Raw genomic sequence first — 24,342 nt, 5'->3', positions numbered from 1 at the left:
CGTAGTCTCCAACCCCTACGAACTCCTTCAACACGGGTGGGGTTTGTTTTACAAGGCCATGGTACCCTTCCAGGTAAGAGGGGATTGACAATCTGATTGTACTCCTCTACTCCACGCGTGCAAGGACAAGCGATAGGACGTGGGCCCCTACCGGACAGGGGTACAGGTTACAACACCGGAATGCGTCGATTGTTGCATCGCGTTCGTTTGCGGCCCTACACTGCCCTGTCTCCGCCCTTTATCCACTGACTCCTCTCATCAATATGCGCCTTGGTGATTCGCCAGTTTCCTCGGCTGATCAAATTGACCTGTTTGACAGCCGCTCTGGAATGTCACCGCGATTTCTTATCGGGGAGCGCCAACAAGGAAACCATGGAAATGAGAGGTTCCGCGTTGCACTCCCCTAATCTCCTCATCCAATCTTGGATAGAACTACAATGAAATTGTGGGTTTCATGCTTGATGCAGTCAAATGTAGAAGGTACGCTGATGCAATTCCCCCTACAGGAGGTGCAAATGGTCTGGGGAACCACGCCTTGTTACCATGCCAGTGCTCCTAGACGGTTGGAATGTGGCCGTACGATCCACACACACATACACACGTATATCCCCCATCCCCCTCTCACCTTCATTTTGAGGGTTTGACATTGGCTGGGGGGCTTTTCTTCATCTCAATATATCCTCATCTCGCCACCGATCGAGGCAAGCCGTACTGACCATCCTTACGACATCTTGAGCCACATGGTTGTGTCAATAACCAATTGACTCCTCTTAAGCCGACCACACCACTGGTACTGGGGAACGTGTCCCTACCGCCCTGCGATAGCATCCTTGATAAATTCAAACTTAACTATTCTTCTACGAACCAAGCTCGGAGGCAGTTCCTGTTCCACTCTCTATCAGGCCAGTCGGTATATCAGTTGCCATGCGGGTGTTCAATTACGCCTCGCAACCTTCACAACCTTCATGGATGGGCCTGCTGGCTGCAGCTCTACTGGGCACTTCAACTGTGCAAGCGGTAGAGCTAGATGTTGAGGATGGAGGTAAGTTTGATATTCTGCTGCCTGTCCATGCACAACAACTAATTCAAAATCAAAGATTCTATCAGGAAGGCAGCCAAAAACGTCGCCACCAACATGATGAGTTACTACACTGGTATGAATCCTGGTGACACTCCAGGTAATTTGCCGGATCCTTACTACTGGTGGGAGGCCGGTGCAATGTTCAACTCTCTTATCGATTACTGGTTCTACACGGGCGATGATACTTGGAACGACATCACGATACAAGCTATGCTCTGGCAGGCTGGAGAGAACAAAGCATTTATGCCGGCCAACCAGAGCAAAACCGAAGGAAATGACGACCAAGTTTTTTGGGCATTCGCTGCTATGACCGCAGCAGAGCGAAATTTCCCAAACCCACCAGAAGACAAACCCCAATGGCTCGAAATGGCTCAGGCTGTCTTCAACACTCAGGTTCCCCGGTGGGACACTTCTTCGTGCGGTGGTGGCTTGCGTTGGCAGATCTTTACGTGGAACAATGGCTACAACTATAAGAACACCATCTCCAGTGGCGGATTCTTTAATCTTGCTTCTCGCCTGGCAAAATACACCAACAATCAAACGTACCAAGATTGGGCTGAAAAGGCCTGGGACTGGACTGTCGATGTTGGCTTCATGACCCCGGAGTATCACTTCTTGGATGGAGCTAGTTGCCTGACTGAGTGCAAACCAATCAACCAAATTGAATGGACCTACAACGCTGGAGTATATTTGCTTGGGGCAGCTAATATGTATAATTTGGTGAGTGAACTCTACAGTTTAATGCTTTCCAGTGCCTCGAACTATTATCCAATCTAACCCTTTGAACAGACCGAAGATCCCAAATGGAAGGAGCGCACCCAGAAGATCATTGATGCTTCTGGTGTTTTCTTCTCTCACGACCCACCCAACGTGATGTACGAGCGAGCCTGCGAGAGCGTTAATACTTGCATGGTAGACCAGCGGTCTTTCAAGGGTTATTTCTCCCGCTGGATGGCTCAAACTGCCCAGATGGCCCCCTTCACATACGACACAGTCATGAAACGACTGAAGGCCTCTGCTAAGGCAGCCGCCAAGACCTGTACCGGTGGTGTCAATAAGAACGTGTGTGGCCTCAAGTGGACAGAGCAAAAGTGGGATAAGACGAAAGACTTCGGTCAGCAGATGGCTGCACTTGAAGTCATTCAAGCCAATCTGATCACGCGTGTGGCTGCGCCGGTCACTAAGGATGACGGTGGGACGAGTAAAGGGGACCCCAATGCAGGTGGTGAGCCCCAAAAAGCAATTCCGCCCGCTCTCGACTACGACATAACTACGGGCGACAAGGCTGGTGCAGGTGTCTTAACCGTACTGTTTTTGATTGGCATTGGCGGTTCGACGGGATGGTTGATTTGGGACTGAACTTGGTCTAATTCTTCTAATATTTCTTTTACCTTTCTTTTTTTTTGTCCTCTGTCGCTCACTTCAGTGATGACATATACCTACTTTGCGACTCTGTGATTTTCTTATATTAATTTTGGACGTGGTTATTGAAGTTTTGTGAATAATTTTTGGAATCTAACATATCATTCTTGCTTTGAGAAGCCCCGTTCTTTCTCCACAGTTTCCCCAATTTCCATTCTGGTCAAAGCGGATAAACCGGGTGAGGTGCATATACATCCCTGCATACATTCGTACCTACTCCTCAGTCTAGTCAAGCCATTTACAATGAGACCAACAAAAAGAGGGGTTACAATCAAGTCGTACTTTGTATTTCCCGGGCTTCTTGCCTCTGTCTGACTTGGGCTTTCTCAATTGAATTCTTGCATATATCGTCCACGAATGGCTACCTAGTCGAAACTTTGCAATCTTGAAGTTTCACAATACAGCTCGTCAAAACATGGGTTCAGTTATGGAATATTCTCAAATCGAGATTCCCACGCACTGTAAAGCGGGAGTGGTGGTCAACGAAGGTCCAGATTTCCATGTCGAGGTACAGATGGTGCCTGTTCCACAACCAGGTAGGGCCCAGATCTTTATTGGAGTGATAAATACTCCAGTATACCCAAGTTGATGGCCACTAATGGTCCTGTGAAGGCCCCGACGATGTTTTGATCAAGCTGAACTACACCGGACTTTGCTCGTCGGACATCCATATGATGCAAGGAGACCTGGGTCTCCCGTTCATGTCGGCGTTCGGTGTACGCTCTCCGGGACATGAAGGTGCGGGTGTAGTGGTCCAAGTCGGAGCCAATGTGAAGACTTTCAAGTTAGGCGATAGAGCCGGAATCAAACCCATGATGGATACATGCGGATCCTGTGCGCTTTGCTGGGATGACAAGGAGACATACTGCAAGGGCGCAATTCTCACTGGTCTGATGGCGGCAGGTAAGATTGATTTGGATCATTTCTGACGGTCTGGATGGCGGCTCATTATGCCAGGTACTTACCAGCAATACTTGGTATCACCGGCACGATATGCATCGCCAATCCCGGATGGGGTCCCCGATGAATTCGCCGGCCCAATTATGTGCAGTGCCAGCACTATCTACCGATCTCTGAGTGAATCTAACCTCCGATCGGGGGCTTGGGTTGTTTTCCCTGGCGGCGGGGGTGGTGTGGGGATTCAAGGTGTGCAGCTGGCTAAAGCAATGGGAATGCGTCCGATCGTGGTGGACACGGGAGAATCCAAACAGAAATTGGCACTCGATATGGGAGCAGAGGCCTTTGTGGATTTCAAAGAAGTTGCCGACCCCACGAAAGCTGTGATTGAGATTGCGGATGGGGTCGGGGCTCATGGGGTTTTTGTGACAGCCCCTGCTGCTTATAAAACAGCAGTTTCATTCATCGGAGACCGTGTCGGAGGCATTGTTATGTGCATTGGTCTTCCTGTTGCAGGGTCGATGATGATAGGAGCCGATCCCTGTCTGTACATCTTCAAAAATCTTACCATCAAGGGCACCCTTGTCGGTAGCCGGAGTGATACTGCCATGGCGTTGGATTTCGCACGACGAGGGGCACTACGGCAAATTAGTCAAGTGTATCCGTTGAATCGCATGCCCGAGGCTGTGGAGAAACTTCGGAAGGGGGAGGTTGCCGGAAGAATTGTGGTCAATTTCAACTGGGAGGAGTAGAGTGGCGGAGTATATATCCCGTTATATTCTGGACTTGGCTTCAATTCAAACTGCCCTACAAATCACATGCTTCCTTTAATTCACAATTAACTTAAGATCGATGAAACCATATACCATGACATATGATGTAAGAAAAAGAGTAAAATAAAATAATCCGAGGACTTCTACCTCAATGGAGGCCCCGCGCGATAACCAAAATGAGAGAAAAACAAAAAATTGGACTCGCGGGGAATCGAACCCCGGACCACTCCCATGCTAAGGGAGTATTATACCACTAAACCACAAGCCCAGTTGGATGGAAGAGTCAGCCAGACTGTGCTACATAACCCTAAACCAACATACCGCACTATATTTTTCAACTTCCAGTGCTCTTTACCGGCATATTCGAGGTCAATATCCCAGTAGCTTTTCAAAGGACCATAAAGATAAGTTGTGGACTGTGATGTCCGAGTGACCTCGATAGACATGGTGGCACGTCTCTCCAATTATCCTCAAGAGGGGACACGACTACAGAGTACTACAATGTAGACGCGTTGATATGACGTATAGCGTTGTCAATCTCTTCAGAACGAGGTTTCTATTCACCTGGATAAATGTCCGGATCCACCTTATTTCTCCAAGTTCACCGCATGGGGATATGCAGGCGCACAATGCGGGGAAGCCGGGGATTGCCCTAAGTAGATGCAATCCTCTGGGCAGACATTGCACCTCCTCACCAGCTGCCGTAGCTGTCTTCCGGGCTGTCGATCAGCACTCTTAAAAGCTAGTTAAGTGACGCGGTGGCACTGCACGCATTGCAATAGAAGCCTTGATTTGAGTTTGAAGCCATACACCTAGTACTGTTCCCATGGTTGCACCGATAATTACCCGGCACACCCACTGACATCTGAGGGGGAATATTTATTTGAAGGGGCCATCTCCTACATGCAAGACGGATTTTATTCGGAAAAATCGTCTTATAGTATCCTCGGAAATGCGAGCACCATTCATTTCCCTTGCGGCTTTGGCTGTGGTTATACATGCGCAGGAAGTATACATGACAACAACCGGCTACTCCGCTCGACCACAATGTACACAATCGAATGTGGCACCGGAGTACCATTTTCAGCCCTTTTCTTATACATTGAACGAGACAGTTCGGTAAGAAATACGTAGGTCTAGTTTACACCATCGCTTGCTAATTAAAGTATGAGATATGCAACCTCAGTTCCTTCCCCGACAACAACACGGAAATTTGCCCCGCCTTATACAGACGTAGTCAAGGATTTGACCACTAGTTGGTCGACCTCGACGTGGGGTAGTTGGGTTCCAGGACAAACTGCGATCTCTGCGACTGATACAGCAGACCAATATGGACAAGCCGCATGGTCTTCGATGTGGCTACAGGCGGATCTTCATAACTATGTAGGTTGTGTGCCCCGGGATTTCCTTTCTTTATAAATGAAGTTGAAGCTCACTTTTTATCAGACCACCACTGGGTTATTCTCGGCAACTGTCAGTCCCACGCCTGTGCCCAGCAGTGAGTTGGTCTTGCCACCGCGCGACTATTTTGGTCCTACAGACTGCTATACTTTCCCCGAAGATTTTATATTTGGTGTTGCAGGGAGTGCGGCCCAGATTGAAGGTGCAATTGGGTTGGATGGTCGAGCACCTTCGTTGTTAGAGAAATTGGCACCCGACAACAAGCCGAAGGACTATGTCACAAACGAAAACTATTTCTTGTATAAGCAAGATATACAGCGACTGGCCGCGATGGGTGTAGAGTACTACAGCTTTACAATTCCCTGGTCACGGGTCTTGCCTTTTGTTCTGCCAGGAACACCTGTCAATCAACAAGCCATTGATCATTACAATGACTTGATTGACACAGTCCTCGATGCAGGAATGACGGTAAAGTGATCCCAGATATTGAGATACATGTCCGTTAGGTTGTATTCTAACCGTCGTTTTAGCCGGTGGTCACTATGCTTCACTTCGACAGCCCATTAATGTTTGTAGCCAGCGACGACATTACGAAACGCCCAGATATTGGTTACAACAATGCCGGCTATCAGAATGAAACCTTCATCGACGCTTTTGTTAACTATGGAAAGGTGTGATTCCTAGTCCACGAGTCAACAATCCTCATGCAAGTCTGACGTAGCTTACTCCACAGGTTCTACTTTCTCATTATGCAGACCGAGTCCCAATATGGGTGACCATAAATGAGCCCCTGCTCTACGCATTCAATTTCAAGGGAGTGGACCACGTTATCAAAGCACATGCTCAGATCTATCACTTCTATCATGATACCCTGAAGGCTACAGGAAAAATTGGTATAAAGTTAAACGACAACTTTGGAGTGCCTAAAGACCCGAAAAACTCTAGCCATGTGCTGGCAGCTGATCGGTTTCAAGAAATGCAACTGGGTATCTTCGCAAATCCAATTTTCTTGGGTAAGCAGTACCCAAAGTCCGTGTTAGAAACACTCCCTGGAGCCAAGCCCTTGAGCAAATCCGAACTGAAACACATACACAACACATCCGACTTCTTTGGGATCGATCCGTATACCGCTACGGTAGTATCTCCGGCGGATGAAGGTATCAAGCCTTGCGCTGCCAACCTATCAAGCTCAAATGAACTTTTCCCATATTGCGTCAAGCAAGAAACAAAGAATGTTCATGGATGGAATATTGGGTATCGCTCTGAATCCTACGTCTATATCACACCGACCTATTTCAGAGAGTATCTCTTCTATCTGTGGAACACTTTCCGGAGCCCAATTCTGGTGTCAGAGTTTGGGTTTCCGGTACATGCAGAGGCGGAACGGGAGGAGCTCTCTGATCAGCTTTTTGACTCTCCACGCAGCGTCTATTATCTTTCCTTCATGTCTGAAATCCTCAAGTCAATATACGAAGACGGTGTGCACGTTATGGGGGCTCTTGCTTGGAGCTTCGTCGACAATTGGGAATTTGGAGACTACACGCAGCAATTTGGCCTTCAAACCGTCAATCGCACAACCCAGCAGCGGCACTACAAGAAGAGCTTCTTTGACCTGGTTGATTTTGTGAAAACCCGACAGCCGAGCAAAGACTGATGTGGCCCAGAATGTCAAGCAGCTAGAGAGAGAACCTAGGATAGGCATGATAAACGAGCAGATTGAAGCATGATTCTTACAATAATAGTTCATAGTAGACGAAAGGAGATTGGCATATAGGACTTCCTCTATGAGGTATGGAGTAAATGAAGTGATCCGTTCTTTTCATTCAGATGTTTCGTTGTGACCCTCTTTCTTGGTGCAGTATTTCAAGTGAAGTGGCGAATGCCCTGTCTGATCACCAGGGGATCTCTTTCCCATCATATTGATTTGGACCCTCTCGTGTTTCCCATCCAGGGACATGTATGTTCAGGAGCTTTCCATTCTGCTCCGGCGTTACCTCTTGTATAATATCAAGCACCTTCTCGGCACCTACTTCGACCGGAAGATCTGCTCGACGGCTACCGAGGTCAGTGCGAAGCCACTTTCCATGTCAGTAAAGTTGGGAAATTTGCGATTAAGAAATGGCGAAACGGGCTTCACTTACACCAGGACTGATCCCAAGGAATGTGAAGCCATCATCCGCATATTGCTGGGCATATTGCACGGTGAGCATGTTTAATGCGGCCTTCGTGATCTTATATGCCGGTGTCGGCAGGGCTCCAAACGCATCAGCCATAGCTATGGAGCCTAAAGTCGTCGATCTTGTATTTGGATCAGTCTTTTAGAGTGGTATAAAAAGGGCTTGCACATAGTCTCGTTCCAATATACTCACATGTTGATCACTGTTTTCCGCTCGCCTTTGCGCAGAAGTGGCAGGAAAGCGCGCGACACAAGATGTGGCGCAGTAACATTGACATTGAACGTCTCGTTCAGATTGTCCCTATGACATCAGTACTATAGCAATCTAGTAAGGTATCCAACATACATTCCTTCCAGTCCTGTTGGGGACCAGTCACTCACGCCGGCATTGTTGACCAAATAGTCAAGCCCTTTCCCTTGCAGCTGGTGCTCCACTGCCAGGACAGCATCTTTCACACTGGATTTATTGGTGACATCTAACTTAACCATCTGCACTCGTCCTGATGAGGCACTTGCAATTTCCTTCAATCGAACGGAATTGTCCTGGCGCGCGGTGGCGATGATTGTGCCCACCTCAGTTTTGGGCAATGTCGCTAGACGGGTGATCAGCGCCAACCCGAGGCCTCGAGAACAGCCAGTCACTAGATAGGATGCCATAGTTTAATGTTCATAGAAAGTTGACTGTCAATCTATAGTTGATAAGGTACGACGGGAGGTTTAAATGTGTGAAGTGTGATGATTGCGTAGAAAATAGAATGGGAAACGGGTTTGGAGAATAGCTAGTCAGTGACGACTCGCAGATCCATAACTAAACAAAACATTGGGGTTGCCTCCAGGTCTACCACTTCAATGTTCATTGTATCTAAGTAGATATGCATTATCATCTCTATCTATTTCCGGTCGGACATTGTTCCTAGGAGATTTTATATGTACATAAGTTAGTAGGTATCTACTGGTATCTATGTAGGGGTCGAGGTTACTTCATACTTGTAGCACCTAGAAAGCTATCAGGGTAATTCATAGTGTCCATATTTGACATATAAAGAAGGAGATTCTTCTACTGGTGTTTTCAACGGTATTTTATCTGAATTGGCATTGTTTATCAGCTGCAATGGACCAGGGTGGTGGATGGGTACAGATATATATATTGCACTTTGTGACATTGATGTTCCCACGCTGGCTACATATGGACTTTTACAGCCCTGTAAAGCTTAGTACCGTCATATAATAATTAGCGTTAAACTTTTTTTTTTCAAAAAAGTACAAGGTAAACAATGGGGGAAAAGAAAAGAAGTGAACTGTAAATGGCATCCTATCCCAATGTGACGATCACGTGCGACTTACGTCACCGAATTTGAGGTCCCGACCAGGTCATCCACCTGTTCCTCTTTCCTTCTCCTCTCGAGCCATTGGTTTCGCTAGGCTTTGCAGTGGGTTGGATCTTTAGGTGCATTTACGCTATGGCCGAATCCTTCACCCTGCCTTTGCGCTCCATCCCTGAGAAGCGTGATCGTCCAGATACCTTGCCTGTGGAGATCGCGCAAATCAACAATCAGTGGGGCTCCTTTCGTGAAGTGAATGAAGATGTCCTTCGAAACAAGATTGCCGAGGAAGAAAAAGATGGCCTGGAGGAGGTAGAGGAGAGTGACCAAGATGCGGCCGATCTGGACTCGACGGAGCGCTTGGAGCAACTGTACAAGCGGCGTGCCGAGATCACTCAGTTTGCCATGTGAGTCTAATGATATTGAAGTCATGCCCTCAGCGCGCGAGAACTGACAATTTCTCAGGCAAGCCCACATGGAAACCATGTTCGCCCTCGACTTCGTCTCCCTTTTGCTCTCCAAGCAGGCCCCACGTCAGGCCGAAACCTCAATGTCGGCCTTCCTCAAGCAAGTCGCACCCCTTGGTTCGCTCAATGCCGAGGTCGTGCACCCTCCCCCAAAGCCGGAATCAACAACCAAAGATGTATCAGCAGTATCGAGAGGATGGCGGATCCAAAATTTCAACGCGGCGGCAAACAAGCTTCTACAGGCCGCCTCCAGACTTGAAACTGAAGTTGCGTCGGAGACACGATATTGGAATGAGGTGCTCGCTGTTAAGGACAAGGGATGGAAAGTTTCTCGTCTCCCAATCGAAAGGCAATCGCTAGGCGTACAATATGGGTTCATTGAAGGTGAGCGCATACCGACGTGCCTGATACTGCATAAAGAATCTGCTGACCGCAACCAAACACAGCGGCGCCTGTTTTTCGCGACCGCGGCCTTGCCTCCTTACGCCGAGCTGAGGATGGGGCTTTGTCATTAGATGAAGGGTTGATCCCTCCCAAAGCCCGTTTCGTCCGGGTACGGGTGATACAGGATGGTCGGCTTTCGGGAAGTTCTAAACCGATGCGTTCCTCCTTCAACGGTGACGGAACAATTGAGGATCGCATTCTGCAAGCTCGCGATACTGTTTATGAAGATGAGCTATTCCATGAGCTAGTCCGAGAAGCCCGAGCGATTGCGAGCTTTGGCGTGACGACACGTCAGAATCTCATTCAAATTCCTGCTTCCGATAACCTCGAAATTTTACTGGACTTGGTTGATACTGATGAAGATACCTCCGAACACGAACATAGTATCTCACAGCAAGGAACTTCTATTGCAGAGGGCTTGGCATATACGATCCGGATATTATTGGCGTATGCCCACCGTCAAAACTTGCGTCGCCGGACTCAACTTCCACTACCACTGACCCCGAAAAAGCGACCTGTTCCTGAGCACCAACTTATTCGGCCAGCTCTAGCTTACATCAAGCACATGTCTCAAGTACGCTGGCTTCAGTCATTACTGGAAGATCTCTTTGGTGTTTTGAAATCGGCAGGTTTGGAACCTCCAGCGTACACCGCAAGAATCTTTTCGACAGGGATGCAGAGCCACAGCTCTCCTGCTCCAGCCGTGGAGAACCTTGTTGGACAATTCCTTACCCCCTTGTTGTCCACATTCAATGGGAAAATTTTGACCCCTCGGGGTTCTTTCTCAATCGCGATCCACACCAACCTTTCCTCACCACCCTTCGGCACCACCTTCGAGGTGTCGTTCAATATGCCCAAGTACCCGGACCTTGAGTCTCCTGGTAAACTTTCTCACAGGGAAGAAGTGGAAGCCGCCATCACCCATCTCTTGTTGCTTGATGTTGTTTTCACTATCTCATCCGATAGTTCGCTAAAGCACGAGTGTGACAGGGACCCAGCGAAACGCACCTGGGAAGCGATTTACCCTCAACATGGTGAACTTCTGATCCCTACTCCCAAATCCAACTCAGGAAAGCGAAAGAAGATGAAAATTGTTCTGTCCCGTCATGAACTGTCTCTCGAGATCTACACCGTGCGCTGTATCGACGGAACAGGGCGCGGGAATTGGGAAATGCCCTCTTACCATTCCATGCCGCATACTTGGAAACCGTCTCCTATTGCTGGACCACCCAAACCGCCCTCTTTGATGGACTTCGTGTCCAAGATGTCACGTTCGTGACCCACAGAGAGCGCCGACTGGTATCGGGCCGAACCACTCCACCCCTGCCCGCCTTAAGCCGATACTCGCCCCCCGATCTTCAATAACAGGGCTTGTGGTTTAGTGGTATAATACTCCCTTAGCATGGGAGTGGTCCGGGGTTCGATTCCCCGCGAGTCCATGTCTTTTTGTTCTCGAGTATTATTTTTTGCCTGAAGCAAAAAGTCGTGATGGCTCGCTCGTGAGGTAAAGTAGTGGGGTCTATGCGAAAATTTTTCTTCCCCATCTATTTCCCCAAACATCAATGATAGACAAAATACTTGAATACCCTGTACAAATAATGGCTAATAAGGGCTGAATTGAAATGCACTTTCATTTGAATCATTTACATATCGAGGCCTAGCGTGCTCATATCATAGCTTTGAGCTTAGTGCATTGACAGTTCCTGGGACTGTGAGCGTCTCTCGGAGTCTTTTTTCGCCTAGTCCATATGCAACTGGGAGCCAATCACTGACATCCTCACCTAGAATCATCAAAGCCAACGCCTCACCACTCATCAGGCTGTTCGCCATACCATATCCATTGAACGCAGCAGCAATCCATTCGCCGTCACCTTCCCGGCCTGTCAGCGTCGTTGATAACCGTCCGACCATCGGCAAACCATCAGAGGAATAACCCATAATTCCGCTCCATGAACTGAGCAGACGCCAATCGGATATGCCATTTTTGCCAAAGAATCGTGGGAGCACGGCTTCCAAGTGTTTAACGGAGTGGTCCGCCACGAAGCTGTCATCTGCAGATATTGACTCGTCAAGACGCGCATGCTCGCCGCCGAAGTAGAAATAGCCAGTTTTTGCGCTCTGTCCAAGGTAGTACAGTCCATACCCAAGACGTTGGGTTTCGTGATCATAGGATGGAGGGTAATGGAAGCCCCATGATACAGCAGTGCCTTGGTTTGACATAGCACTATGTGGATCTTGAACTGTCATTGTGCCTTTGAAAGGATGGACAAGCCCTCGTAGGCGAGGAAGGAGATGCCCGCTGTACCCATTGGTGCAATGAACTACAGTCCGTGCTCGTAGTGGACCGCGAGAAGTGCGCAGTGTATACGGATAAATACTCGTGATTAGCGAGGCAAGTATCGAACTGTGCTCAATGGACTCAACCGGTGTATGCGTCTCGATTGTCAGGCGACCTGGATATCTTTCCGAGAGTGCTGCGAATACTTTAGTGACAAGACGATATGGCCAGACTGTTCCAGCAGGAAGCAGGGCTCCTCCAGATGCTCCATGAATTCCATACTCCTAGAAAGGAAAAGATCAGAATGACACCCTATGACCACATGGGTGACAAGACTCACCCTGAGCACAGCATCCGCATCCAAAATTGTATACAGCCCCTTCTTAGAAGGGTGATCCATTTCCAAGCGCGCAATACTTTTCTTGAAATCGTCAAACTTGCCCTGGGTCAAGAAGACTCGCAGCTTCCGCAGACGTTGCATCTCACTCAACTCGACGGCATCATACTCTTCAATCAATTCCTGCATCTTCTCCAAGTTGCGAAATGTGAAATCCACAATCTTGCCGGCCGTTTCAACCCCATGAGTCTCTGCAAGATGCATATACTGCTCTCCGGCATTCGCAGCCATCTGTCCACCATTGCGCCCAGTCGCACCGGAACAGAGTGTACGGGCTTCCAAAACCGTTACTGTGGCAGTTGGGTGGCGTTCCAAGAGGGTTCTAGCTACCGATAGACCCGTGATACCCGACCCAATGATCGCAAAATCCCGGTCAGTTGGCAACTTTGAGGATTGCACGTCGGCGAGAGCATGTGGAATATGCTGCCAGTAGGACTCGGTGGGATTGGGTCGCGGCAGGCCTGGGTCAGCCGTGACGAGGCTCAACACTAGACAGTGTTAATCTTCCATTCATATGCAGAGTCAACTTAAGGAATGGGGGTCGATCGTGTTACCTGAATCATTCGGCGCCATGGCGAAGGATGTGAAAAGCCCAAGAGTACGATAGTCAGGGGGTAATAGTGAATTTATGACCTGCAATTGATCTTTTAATCAGATCTAAATGAGTCTACTTTGGTTTTCAGAAAATGGGAGCTGGTACCCATGGACATATATATGGATGTAGGCATCGTGCGGGGTTTATCTTATCCTAAAGGATCGAACTGCCCGAGTGGGAATAGAGTGAATTCCAAGCTCTGGAGTTGTCCTCTGGTGTCTCAATATGAGATATCGCAATGATACCCTCTACATGTAAACACTACATTAATATAACATACGAATTGTGGTCAAAACCCATTTAATATTTCCTGGGACTCTATATAACGTGCATGTACAAGGTTGGTAGTGAACGCAATGGTCTCATAACTAGCGACCAATGTCTTTTAAGGTAAGTTAGCAACAGAGTCCACTACTTCCCTTCTGGATTCACATATTGAAGGCGCCAAGCGTCCGTTGTAAGTGAATGAAGGAGAAGTCTGTTTTGGACTGAGTGCATTCCGTGAAGACATAAATAGGAGGGGTCACAATGGAGAAAGACATTTTAGGAGACAGAGAGATCTCAGGAGAGGTGCCGGATACGTCTATTACCGAGGCCTGCATGGCATTCTCGGCGTCAAGCTTTGTGATTTTGAGCTTTATCAATCTTCCCATTTTGATACCCTCCTTGCCACTTTATAGATGACGACGAACAAAAGCTACAGGGCTTCCATATGGCATATTAATAATACCACAATGTCGGGGCACCACTAGAAAAGCCCGGTTGGTTCCATACGATAAATCCAAGAATCTTGTCGGACTCCGTGTTTGAGGCATGCAAATGGCGTAACTGCATTCCCGATAACATTCCATACCAACTACGTACCTAAGAACTTGGGCCTAGAAATGTGAAAGGCTTGTTTCATGGATCTTCGATCTCTAGGGATGACCTTGCTATAATAGTTCCAATCTTTTCCATTTTTCTTTGCGCCTTCATCGTTTCCGTGTACCTTGAATATTTCATTTGCTCACAATGAAGCTCTCTTCCATCTTCCTTACAGTTTCTGCATTGGCCACAGCTGGTCTCGCCGAGAAGACGTGCACTCCTAGCTTTGATTATTGCTCCGATGTCCTGATCAAAGACAAAGGTAAATTGTTCACTGTCAGGTATCGCTGTGTCAAACTAATCAAAGAGATGTTAGGCTTCACCGAAGCCGACCTGAAAGATGTTTTGAAGGGTTCGGATCTAGAAAATGAGGACATTAAGAATGTTCTATTCCACTGCAAGAACCCGGGCGACGTTGGACACCCCAAGCTCTGCTCGAGCGGATGCAAAGATCCAGAGTCAGAGGGTAGCCACTCATGCTCAAGGTAAGCCAATCTTATTATCAAGTTCCAAGCCGCAGCTGACAACGCAACAGCTAAATAATGCTGGTCATGAGAGGACACCAGCTGAGCAATCTATACACTTTGGTAGTAAAGATCTAAGGGCATTCCCAATTGCAGAAATGTTTTCACCTAGAATACTATGCATATTGACCCATAGCAACCAAAACAGCATAACGACAGTGTCTCAATTCTGCTGTTGCCCATGTATCTGATGATGGTAAGATCATTTGTACCATGACTGTGGTGCTTAGACCTGTCACTGAAGTTTGTACCTCGTAGGCGGAGTCGAAGGGGTCTGTGGACAACTTTCGAACAAGGATTAGAGAAGGAGCTGCAGGCACGTGTCAGCATCAAAAACGTGGCCACAGGCCCTATGTTGTGTGGACACATGTAAGTGGCAATGCAAAAGTCCTGCAACTGGTGGAGCACTCTTCTACCGGTCAGAGGGTGCCCAGCAAGGTATCAAGTACCACAAGAGGAACAGTACGAGGGAGCGTGTAACAATATGCGTGGCATCGCTCCTTTGGTGCTATTCTCATACACACGAGGTTGTGGGCTGTGGGAATGAATGAGCCCGTCAGGCCATGTTTGCCAAGGGTCCTATGGGTGGTCAGTTGTTACACCAATGATAATTGGTGCAGAATTAAGGCATAGTGAACCAGCATAATGATGGATATGATGCTGATGACTATGAGGATGAGAGATAACATCAACTCTCAAGGAGAAGATGTCATGGCCAAAGCAAACAAAGCAAACAAAATCGAATACCGGATGAGTGACGTCACACATACCCCTCACCGCCTGCACTAAACCCAAACAGACCAAGCGGTGACATGCGTCGTGCAGCCAAATTGTAAGGGAACGCAGGTACTAAAAAGGTATTGGGAAAAGTCATACCACTTGAATCTTGGGGGAAATTATATACATATATATACAAATAGTTTCGACCTATCCAGTTCAATTGACCAATTTCTCAACAATTGCCTCTGTTTCTTAAAACCCAACCTGATACTTTAGCTTCAACTTGTTTCGTCTGTGACGCAAAGCACCCACCCTTCTGCCCAATTTCTCTCACCGGATTGGGTTTGACCCCTCCACACCCCACCAACTCATAACTGGAGCTTTACAACGCTTATCGGCTTCTTTTTTTTGAACTTGTTTTCTTCTCCCTATCACTTCACGTTTCTTTCTTCGATTATCGACCTGTACTTCAGGTCGAACCCCTCAATTCGATATGGAGCCCACAAAAATCGCCGCTCAGCCGGCTAAGAGACGCCGCATTGGTGTCCTCACCTCTGGTGGAGATGCTCCCGGTATGAACGGTGCCGTGCGGGCTGTTGTCCGTATGGCAATTCACTGCGACTGCGAAGCCTACGCCATTTTCGAAGGATACGAAGGGCTGGTCAATGGCGGCAACATGATCCGCCAGCTGCACTGGGAGGATGTACGCGGCTGGTTGTCCCGCGGTGGCACCCTGATCGGTTCTGCCCGCAGCTTGGCATTCCGTGAGCGTGTTGGCCGTATGAAGGCAGCGAAGAACATGGTCCTTAGAGGTATCGATGCTCTAGTCGTCTGTGGTGGTGACGGCAGTTTGACTGGTGCCGATGTCTTCCGTGCCGAGTGGCCCGGCCTGTTGGCAGACCTCATTGCCTCGGGGGAGTTGTCCCCTGAGCAGGTGGAACCCTACAAGGTGTTGAACATTGTAGGCCTTGTTGGGTCGATTGACAACGATATGTCTGGGACAGATGCCACTATCGGTTGTTACTCGTCCTTGACCCGTATCTGTGATGCCGTCGACGATGTCTTTGATACTGCTTTCTCCCATCAGCGTGGTTTCGTCATTGAGGTCATGGGCCGACACTGTGGATGGCTTGCCTTAATGTCCGCCATCAGTACTGGTGCGGACTGGATGTTCCTTCCTGAAATGCCCCCTAGGGACGGTTGGGAGGATGATATGTGCTCCGTAATCACCAAGGTGGGAATCACTCCAGCATTGTTCAATGTCTTCTTTTTGCTGACTTTTTGGGGTTTGACAGAACCGAACCGAACGCGGAAAGCGCCGTACGATCGTTATTGTCGCCGAGGGAGCCCAGGATCGCCAATTGAACAAGGTCTCGAGCTCGAAAATCAAGGATATTCTCACAGATCGTCTGGGATTGGACACCCGAGTCACGATTCTAGGCCACACCCAACGAGGTGGCGCGGCATGCGCTTATGACCGCTGGCTGTCGACTCTCCAGGGTGTGGAGGCCGTTCGTGCTGTGCTAGAAATGTCACCTGAGTCTCCTTCACCAGTTATCACCATCCGCGAGAACAAGATCATGCGCACCCCTCTGATGGAAGCAGTTCAAGCAACAAAAGATGTGACGGCGAAGATCGACAAAAAGGAATTCGACGAGGCCATGACGCTCCGGGATCCTGAATTCAGGGAGTACTACAACGCATATTTGACCACCGCGACCCAGGATGACCCGAAGATGGTTCTTCCGGAAGGCAAGGTATGCACCTAATTCCACAGCCCATCCGGGCCGATCGGAGTCCCTAGATCTTCCAGATGCTTACTGTTTTACAGAGAATGCGAATCGCTATTATTCACGTCGGTGCCCCAGCTGGTGGTATGAACCAAGCAACCCGTGCCGCCGTTGCATACTGCCTAACCCGTGGCCACACCCCGCTGGCTATTCATAACGGTTTCCCCGGATTGTGCCGTCACCACAACGATAAGCCAGTCAGCTCAGTCCGCGAGGTCACTTGGCTGGAAGCTGATAGCTGGGTCAACGAGGGTGGTTCAGACATTGGAACTAACCGTAGCCTGCCCTCAGCTGATATGGCGGAAACCGCCAAATGCTTTGAGCTGTACAAGTTTGATGCCCTGTTTGTTGTTGGTGGTTTCGAGGCTTTCACAGCCGTCAGCGAGCTGCGCCAGGCTCGTGCGCAGTATGATGCGTTCAAGATTCCGCTCATCGTGCTCCCAGCTACTATTTCCAATAACGTCCCGGGCACTGAATATTCCTTGGGCAGTGACACCTGCCTGAACACCCTGATCGACTTCTGTGATGCCATTCGTCAATCTGCCTCCTCTTCTCGCCGCCGAGTGTTCGTGATTGAGACCCAAGGTGGCAAATCTGGATACATCGCAACCACAGCTGGCCTCGCCGTGGGTGCCGTGGCTGTGTACATTCCTGAAGAGGGTGTTGATATCAAGATGCTCTCGCGCGATATCGACTTCCTGCGTGAGAACTTCATCCGCGACAAAGGAGCTAACCGTGCAGGCAAGATCATTCTGCGGAACGAATGTGCGTCCGGCACATACACTACCCAGGTGATCGCCGACATGATCAAGGAAGAGGCAAAGGGCCGCTTCGAGTCTCGCGCCGCTGTTCCCGGTCACTTCCAGCAAGGTGGAAAGCCTTCGCCAATGGATCGTGTTCGTGCTTTGCGTATGGCCATCAGGTGCATGCAGCACATCGAAGGATATGCCGGCAAGAGTGGTGATGAAATTGCCGCGGATCCTACCTCCAGTGCCGTGATTGGCGTCAAAGGCTCACGTGTGCTATTCTCCCCCATGGGTGGTGAGTCTGGTCTGGAAGCTACCGAGACTGATTGGGCGCGCCGTCGCCCCAAGTCCGAGTTCTGGCTTGAACTGCAGGACGTCGTGAACGTCCTGTCTGGACGCAGCCACGCTAACAACTCGAGCTGGTCCTATGAGAGTACGTAAACCGAACCGTGACCCCGCTTGTTTGCTCTCCCCTATCCAACTCGTTTCATCGCTGCTCTTTTGGCTCGTTTGGCCTTTGGAGGACTGGCTTCTCCATGCAGTGATCATTTATGGCACTCTGCTGAGTACGAATGTTAACGATTGCCCCTGTTTCTTATTTTTCAGATCCTTCAACAGTCCGATCCGCCCCGTCGGTTCCCAGCTCCCCATGAAGAGGATTCCTACCCAAGGACTTCAACTTCTTTCCAACCAACCATGCAATCCATGCCAATGACCCGGGATATTCTTGAATGTTTCTTCCAAAATACTGGCCGGCGGACCATCCGCTAACTTCTGATGTTGAGGGCGATCGTACTGAACGTCCGTTACGCTTTGTACGATGCTATGCAATAAGTCCTCCAGACCCAAGGATGGTTTACGTAACATTTATGCCTGGGAGTTTGGGCGATTGTGTTTTCTTGTTTGATGGGTTTCTACTTCTCTGTAAGAGTCTGATCTACACCATAGAGTGCGTTGTAGATAGAACCATCAATTTCAACCTCCAAATCATTTCAAATGAACCAAGAACGCTACAGGTGACTGCTATTGTGAGTATGAAAGAAGTAATCCAAAGACAGCAGTATAGAATCGCTGAAGGTGTACCAGTAACCCTGATACTGAAATACGAGCCGCGGACAGATGCATTATTCCATGTAGAGTTCAATGACTACGGGTTTACCGTCTTCTCCAGCTCATCGAGGAGGTCCACTGTCTCAGCGGGGCTTGCAATCCACGCGGTTGTGGATGCAAGGCGGGCCTAGTCAGAAAAAGAATTAGTCTGACCGGTAGCCAAAAGGATAGTTTCATAATTTCCCCACCTTGAAGTCATTGGCCCCAGCCGACAAGAACTGGTCGCCAACATGCAGTGTTTTGGATGGGTCGATGCCACCGAAGTAGCGCTGACAGGCGCGCACACCCCATGATTTGTCGCCAATATCCACGAAGACATCATTCCCACCGTTGAAAGCACAGAATGGCAATCTTGCCCCAACAGCGGAACGTTGGACGGTATTCTGCACCACTAACACAGTTTCTTCCAACTGCTCCCGACTGATTCGCACACCGTTTACCGGGTAGACACCAACCGCACGATCCTTGCGCAGAATAGCCGCAGGCAGATTGAGATTATCAACACACGCACGCAGAGCCGACTCGGCAATATCAAGAAGCTGGGTGATATCATCCTCACTCCAGCACTGCATCTCATCTAGCAACCATTCGCTCCGCGGTACATAGGCGAGTCGGGCGTCCGAGGTCGGGTCGAAGCGGAACAAGAAATTGCTCTCGCCGCCCATGACAATCAGCCCTTGTTTCTGATCGGCGGTGAGAGTAGTTGAATTGTGCATAGCATCGAGCAGGCCATGGAGGCGCTCATAATACTTTGGCGCGTCGGTGTACCCGGCCGCTGTCACAATGCCGACCTTGCGGTCCTGTTCGAGGAGTCGCAGAATCCGCGGGATGACGAGGTTGTCGGATGTGAGACAGGCGCCGTCGTCATAGAGTGTTACATCTCCGTCGAATGTGACTAGTTTGACATCGCTGGAGCGGACAAGGCCTATCACCTGGGCGGAGTTCAAGATGAGTCGGATATCGTTGAATGAAGGGGCGACGAAGCGTCGTCGGCTGATGAATCGCTGCTGGTCTTGATATTTGAATGCATCTTCCAGATATAGCCTGGTAAAAAATGTGCCGACGGACGGCACGAGCAGGTTCAATTTCGATTTGCCGGGAGCATTGCGTTCGTGGTGTTGGACTTCAAGAGTTAGGAATCTTCCCCTATTTCTTGATCTCTACTAATCCCACTTACTGTGATCAAGCACCAAATTCTCTACATCACGCATAATCTCTGCATAGCGAACGTGCGTGTCGGCCGCGACTGTCTTCAGCACCTCGCCGTTTTCCTTGTAGATTGCGGTGGGCTGAGAATGCAGGACAAAGGGGACGGCCAGTAGACCCTAGATGGATTAGAATCGGCCAATAAGACATACGACATCGACTGAGCGACGTACTTTTATCCACTCAATCTATAGATTGTTAGGCATATTCTTTTTGTCATTAGATGTAGTAACGACTTACAAGTTGATCCCGGCGATGGGTCTATACACCTGTGGGGTCAGTGAGGGGTACACATTTCCTTGCGGAGATAGCCGTACCTTGAGCGCATCTAAGAGATGTCAGCGGAGATAAAATGAGAATAAAGTGTATATGACGTACATTCTACTCTATAACGCGTCGTCATGATTTGATGAAATTGGGAGAAAGATGATGCCTGGGGATGATCCCGAGGTCAGTGTTAGCTTAGCTGGTGCACGTCCCTTTTCCCGGGTGACTCACGCGGAGTTCGGAGTATACGTATACAACAACATACGAAGTTTCGGAGCTGACGGTTACTCTATTTGGTCAAATTGGCCCGATTTATCAACGCTGATAGCCTATCTCGGCTTGATCTTCGTACTCAATGACTGATCTGGACCCCTTCTCGTAACGCCTCCAAATACTATTGGGCCTTCAAAAGTGCCTCAAACGCAAAATACTGTGGCCTATACAAGGCATCATGGATTTCAAAGACCTTTGGGATGACCCCGAGCCCCGAAAAAAAAAAAAAAAAAAAAGAGGTCTCGACACTGCCACGATGTCTGGCCAAATCATACCTGAACAGCCAAAAGCTTGATTGGACAAGAGATGCCTGAGGATGTAGATCAAGCAGAAGTATAAGTATTTGCGACGGAGACCTCTTTTTTGACATTCACAGGTCGCAAAATCATTGAGCGTCAAGTTTCTGGTGGAAAAACCAGCGGCGATTTTCTAAACTCCATCGAAAGCAATGCTAGCTGTATCTATACAGTCCACTCCACCAAGCATGAACACTCCCGGACATCACGATGCCCCACCAGAATATTCCCCATCCGAGGATTTAAATTTCTTCCTTGATGAAAAGGCCGCGAACTCCATGATCCTCCCACCGGAGCAAGACGAGCCCGGGTTTGCTGTTGCATCTGCTCTCAGCAGAGGCCTGCAAGTACCATGGAGATCCGGTGCCTGCACATCAGGATTCGACTATCCAGATGTACTATATCATTACGGTGTTTCTGAAAACCACTGGGCGGAATTCACGCAAGTACTCTGCAACGAAGCCAAGCTTTCTCGTCAGCAGTGGACCACCGTGCTTGGCAGAGGCTTGGGTACAATGGCAGTGGGCGGGCTGATGGTTGGCATTCTGGGCGCTATCCCCGCGATTTTCGTTGCCCGTCTTACAAGAAATCGACAAGAACAACGGAACCTAATTTCGGCAATGGCCGGAGCTCGCGGTGAACGTCTTGCTCAACATATCTCGCAATGGAACGAGGATGTCTTTCGGCCTAGGGGTGTTCTGATTCGGGTCGATTTGCCGGACGAATACTTGAACGATATGGAAGATATGGATATTCGAACAAGTGGTGGATCAGCACGGTCTGTAAATCCCAAAGTCTCAATTAAGATAGATGTGATAGGGAAGGTACTGCAGGACTGTGCAGGTCGGGGATACTAACCAATGTTGGAATTGTTCCAGGCCCGGGGTTGTGGTTGTGTTATGTCATCCAGGCTGATGCCTGCCCAGGTGGTTTCCTAGGTGTCAGGCCTCTCTGTTTGCTACCTACCTACCTAGGTAGGTAGGTAGCTATATTAGCTAGCTTCCATCTATCAGAGAATCTATCTCATCTCTTCCTTCTTTTCTCCCTTTCCCCTTCTGGCTTTGCCAGATCAGGTTGTGATGATATAAGCGGGCCTTTTGAGTACCTACATGGGCACTTTTTTTTTATCCCCGATCTATAACCCGCACCCTAGAAGAGACACGGAACACAGCACACGGAACACAGCTTACCTCAAACCTTACTTTCAATTCACATCATGGTCAAATTCTTCTTAATTTCCCAACAACTGGTGTCAGTACCTAGGTACCAAGTCTGTTTCCTCTTCCAGCAATTGATATCCCGACGAAATGCCAAAGTCCAAGGCTACCACACAGAAGGCTGTAGAGAGTCCCGCTCGGGAGGAAGTCTCATTGCTCGATAAACTCAAGCTTGTGGTCAAGGATTATTTGGATCGCAAGGTGGATGAGATTCAGCTGCGCAAGACCGCCAAGGAGGTCGACGAGGCCTCCCAGCAGTATAAGACCATCCCGATATCATCACTATCTCTAGAGGAAGCGGTGAAGGTCCTGAAGCTTGAGCACGATGACAAGGAGAGCGAGCTGAAACATATCTCTCCAGTCCAACTGCCCCCTCACCTAGGTACGGAACCTAAGAGAAGAAGTAGAAGAATTATGGAGCTAACTTAATATAGTCGAGACCCTAGCTCTTATCAAAAGGGCTTCTGGCAGCTCTACCCCTACCGAAGCAAGTATCCGCTGGGTTATCGACGCCCTTCTACTCCACGCGCACAGTATCGCCTCCTCCCACGTCCCTTATGCCCAGCCAATCAATGTCCAAACAGAAAGACTGTATAAGCATGGCCCGGTACGCTTAAACCACCGAAAGGTTATGCTGTCCGCGCGTCTTGATTACGGGCTTTGGTATGGCGACAACGAGGCTGTATGCCTTAACGTGCTGGTTGTAGAGGCAAAAAAAACTGACCTCGAGGGTGGCGTAGCCCAGGCCCTTGGGTATATGGGTGAGTATCTAACGATGCCTAATATATTATATATCAGAAAGCTAACCTGTTTCGAAGGCTGTATCCACCGACAGCGCAAGAAGCTCACCAAGAGAGATTGTACTGTCTACGGCATGGCCTCGAACGGGGTTGGGTTCTCATTCCTCAAGATCTCTCACGATTCCAAGGTGAGTTTTTTTTATGATTTTCTTTTCGAATCATTTCAACCTAGGATTCTAACATATACTAGTGGTCAGGGTACATGGTCGGTGAGCACCCACCGAAATTCGAGCTGCCTCTCGGGATCCTCGTTTATATGCTTCGCCAGGCGGCTATCATGTCACCTACCCATTCCAAGGAGGGTTCCGCCCAGTCTCATACACAGGAGGGATCGGACGGAATTGACCAGGTCCTCACCACCGTTGATGAGGATATCGAGATGGAGCAATAGGTTTTGCTGGTGCCTGTGGACTCTTGAGATTATACTGCTTTCGCTGAGATCTCGCTTCACCTGTTTAAGGACATTCTTATCATTCTTTGCCATTCCCTGATTTCATTTCTAAGCACCTGGGCAAGTCTATTTTATTAGCTAATGTGACTTGATTGTCCTCTCGCACTATCTATTCCCTTTCTTCATTCATTCTATGGTTCAGCTTTCGAACGATACACTTCGGGACTCATGGCTTTTCACAAAGACCAACCTGTCTCATTTTTCAACAGCCGTCACCATAGCGCCCTCTACAAAAAAGGACTTTTCCCCCGGGTAAACGTTGAATAGTTGTTCACATGATCTCTATTACTGAAAAGTACTTCATAAGCTGTGCAATATGTTGACCTCAGACATACTACACCCAAGGGGCCTAAAATGCGAAGTGTTAATAGGGTGGCCACAATATAAATAGGCCACCGCGTAGGGTATAATGTCATTCATGGAAGCTGTCTGAAAGTACTTAAGTCCTAAGAAACGCTTGCTACGGTGTTATTACGCGGTGGTTTTGTTGACATGCATGGTCATGTCTTTATGTCTTTATCCCTTTGTGCAGACTGAGCCTTTGCTTTGTCAGTTTGATATGTCAGTTTGCCATTCCTTTGTTAGTACAGGCTTCATATACAGCCTGCTTTCCATATATTCATAGCATGCATCTTCTTCCCGATTTTCCCCTCCATGCTAGTTCATCTCACTAGTCCTCCAGTATCGTAGCCCTCAACAGGTTATGACGCCCTCGTTTTTCCCCTTTGCTTTATCAAAGATCTTATAGATCTATCCATACCATACGATACTACACGAGCATCTCCCCGCGGGGGAGCCTCGTTGTCGCCATCAAGAATAGCACTG

The 24,342-nt window shown here is 48.8% G+C and overlaps 10 protein-coding genes across 10 annotated transcripts; 7 read left to right on the top strand and 3 right to left on the bottom strand.

The window, feature by feature from the left end:
- Window positions 1-924: 924 nt before the first annotated feature.
- Window positions 925-2,440, top strand: N7489_007146 (glycoside hydrolase family 76 protein; the record flags this gene model as incomplete). The annotated part of the gene is made up of 3 exons (XM_056712896.1): window positions 925-1,042; window positions 1,098-1,801; window positions 1,871-2,440. The coding sequence occupies 3 exons, from the start codon at window positions 925-927 to the stop codon at window positions 2,438-2,440; spliced, it is 1,392 nt and encodes a 463-aa protein (XP_056566611.1).
- Window positions 2,441-2,918: 478 nt separating this feature from the next.
- N7489_007145 (zinc-dependent alcohol dehydrogenase) lies at window positions 2,919-4,152 on the top strand (the record flags this gene model as incomplete). Its single annotated transcript, XM_056712895.1, has 3 exons — window positions 2,919-3,039; window positions 3,116-3,406; window positions 3,461-4,152. 3 exons carry the CDS (start codon window positions 2,919-2,921, stop codon window positions 4,150-4,152), a joined length of 1,104 nt encoding a protein of 367 aa, XP_056566610.1.
- Window positions 4,153-5,125: 973 nt separating this feature from the next.
- On the top strand, window positions 5,126-7,228 carry N7489_007144 (glycoside hydrolase family 1 protein; the record flags this gene model as incomplete). The annotated part of the gene is made up of 5 exons (XM_056712894.1): window positions 5,126-5,292; window positions 5,346-5,556; window positions 5,620-6,042; window positions 6,105-6,245; window positions 6,308-7,228. 5 exons carry the CDS (start codon window positions 5,126-5,128, stop codon window positions 7,226-7,228), a joined length of 1,863 nt encoding a protein of 620 aa, XP_056566609.1.
- Window positions 7,229-7,466: 238 nt separating this feature from the next.
- N7489_007143 (SDR family oxidoreductase) lies at window positions 7,467-8,407 on the bottom strand (the record flags this gene model as incomplete). Its single annotated transcript, XM_056712893.1, has 4 exons — window positions 7,467-7,652; window positions 7,716-7,872; window positions 7,944-8,051; window positions 8,097-8,407. The coding sequence occupies 4 exons, from the start codon at window positions 8,405-8,407 to the stop codon at window positions 7,467-7,469; spliced, it is 762 nt and encodes a 253-aa protein (XP_056566608.1).
- An 803-nt stretch (window positions 8,408-9,210) lies between these two features.
- N7489_007142 (mediator of RNA polymerase II transcription subunit 17) lies at window positions 9,211-11,262 on the top strand (the record flags this gene model as incomplete). Its single annotated transcript, XM_056712892.1, has 3 exons — window positions 9,211-9,479; window positions 9,538-9,923; window positions 9,986-11,262. 3 exons carry the CDS (start codon window positions 9,211-9,213, stop codon window positions 11,260-11,262), a joined length of 1,932 nt encoding a protein of 643 aa, XP_056566607.1.
- A 392-nt stretch (window positions 11,263-11,654) lies between these two features.
- N7489_007141 (NAD(P)/FAD-dependent oxidoreductase) lies at window positions 11,655-13,231 on the bottom strand (the record flags this gene model as incomplete). The annotated part of the gene is made up of 3 exons (XM_056712891.1): window positions 11,655-12,545; window positions 12,602-13,146; window positions 13,213-13,231. 3 exons carry the CDS (start codon window positions 13,229-13,231, stop codon window positions 11,655-11,657), a joined length of 1,455 nt encoding a protein of 484 aa, XP_056566606.1.
- Window positions 13,232-14,264: 1,033 nt separating this feature from the next.
- On the top strand, window positions 14,265-14,656 carry N7489_007140 (uncharacterized protein; the record flags this gene model as incomplete). The annotated part of the gene is made up of 2 exons (XM_056712890.1): window positions 14,265-14,602; window positions 14,653-14,656. 2 exons carry the CDS (start codon window positions 14,265-14,267, stop codon window positions 14,654-14,656), a joined length of 342 nt encoding a protein of 113 aa, XP_056566605.1.
- A 1,198-nt stretch (window positions 14,657-15,854) lies between these two features.
- Window positions 15,855-18,338, top strand: N7489_007139 (ATP-dependent 6-phosphofructokinase; the record flags this gene model as incomplete). Its single annotated transcript, XM_056712889.1, has 3 exons — window positions 15,855-16,595; window positions 16,657-17,118; window positions 17,193-18,338. The coding sequence occupies 3 exons, from the start codon at window positions 15,855-15,857 to the stop codon at window positions 18,336-18,338; spliced, it is 2,349 nt and encodes a 782-aa protein (XP_056566604.1).
- A 706-nt stretch (window positions 18,339-19,044) lies between these two features.
- On the bottom strand, window positions 19,045-20,616 carry isn1 (IMP 5'-nucleotidase ISN1; the record flags this gene model as incomplete). Its single annotated transcript, XM_056712888.1, has 7 exons — window positions 19,045-19,134; window positions 19,196-20,130; window positions 20,185-20,332; window positions 20,387-20,401; window positions 20,454-20,474; window positions 20,531-20,541; window positions 20,592-20,616. The coding sequence occupies 7 exons, from the start codon at window positions 20,614-20,616 to the stop codon at window positions 19,045-19,047; spliced, it is 1,245 nt and encodes a 414-aa protein (XP_056566603.1).
- Window positions 20,617-21,237: 621 nt separating this feature from the next.
- N7489_007137 (uncharacterized protein) lies at window positions 21,238-23,457 on the top strand (the record flags this gene model as incomplete). Its single annotated transcript, XM_056712887.1, has 5 exons — window positions 21,238-21,831; window positions 22,366-22,648; window positions 22,701-23,027; window positions 23,085-23,194; window positions 23,257-23,457. The coding sequence occupies 5 exons, from the start codon at window positions 21,238-21,240 to the stop codon at window positions 23,455-23,457; spliced, it is 1,515 nt and encodes a 504-aa protein (XP_056566602.1).
- Window positions 23,458-24,342: the final 885 nt, after the last annotated feature.

This window comes from Penicillium chrysogenum, assembly GCF_028827035.1.
Source record: "Penicillium chrysogenum strain IBT 35668 chromosome Unknown utg000004l_segment0_segment0, whole genome shotgun sequence".
Classification (NCBI taxonomy): Eukaryota; Fungi; Ascomycota; class Eurotiomycetes; order Eurotiales; family Aspergillaceae; genus Penicillium; species Penicillium chrysogenum.
This window is presented reverse-complemented; position numbering and strand designations above follow the sequence as displayed.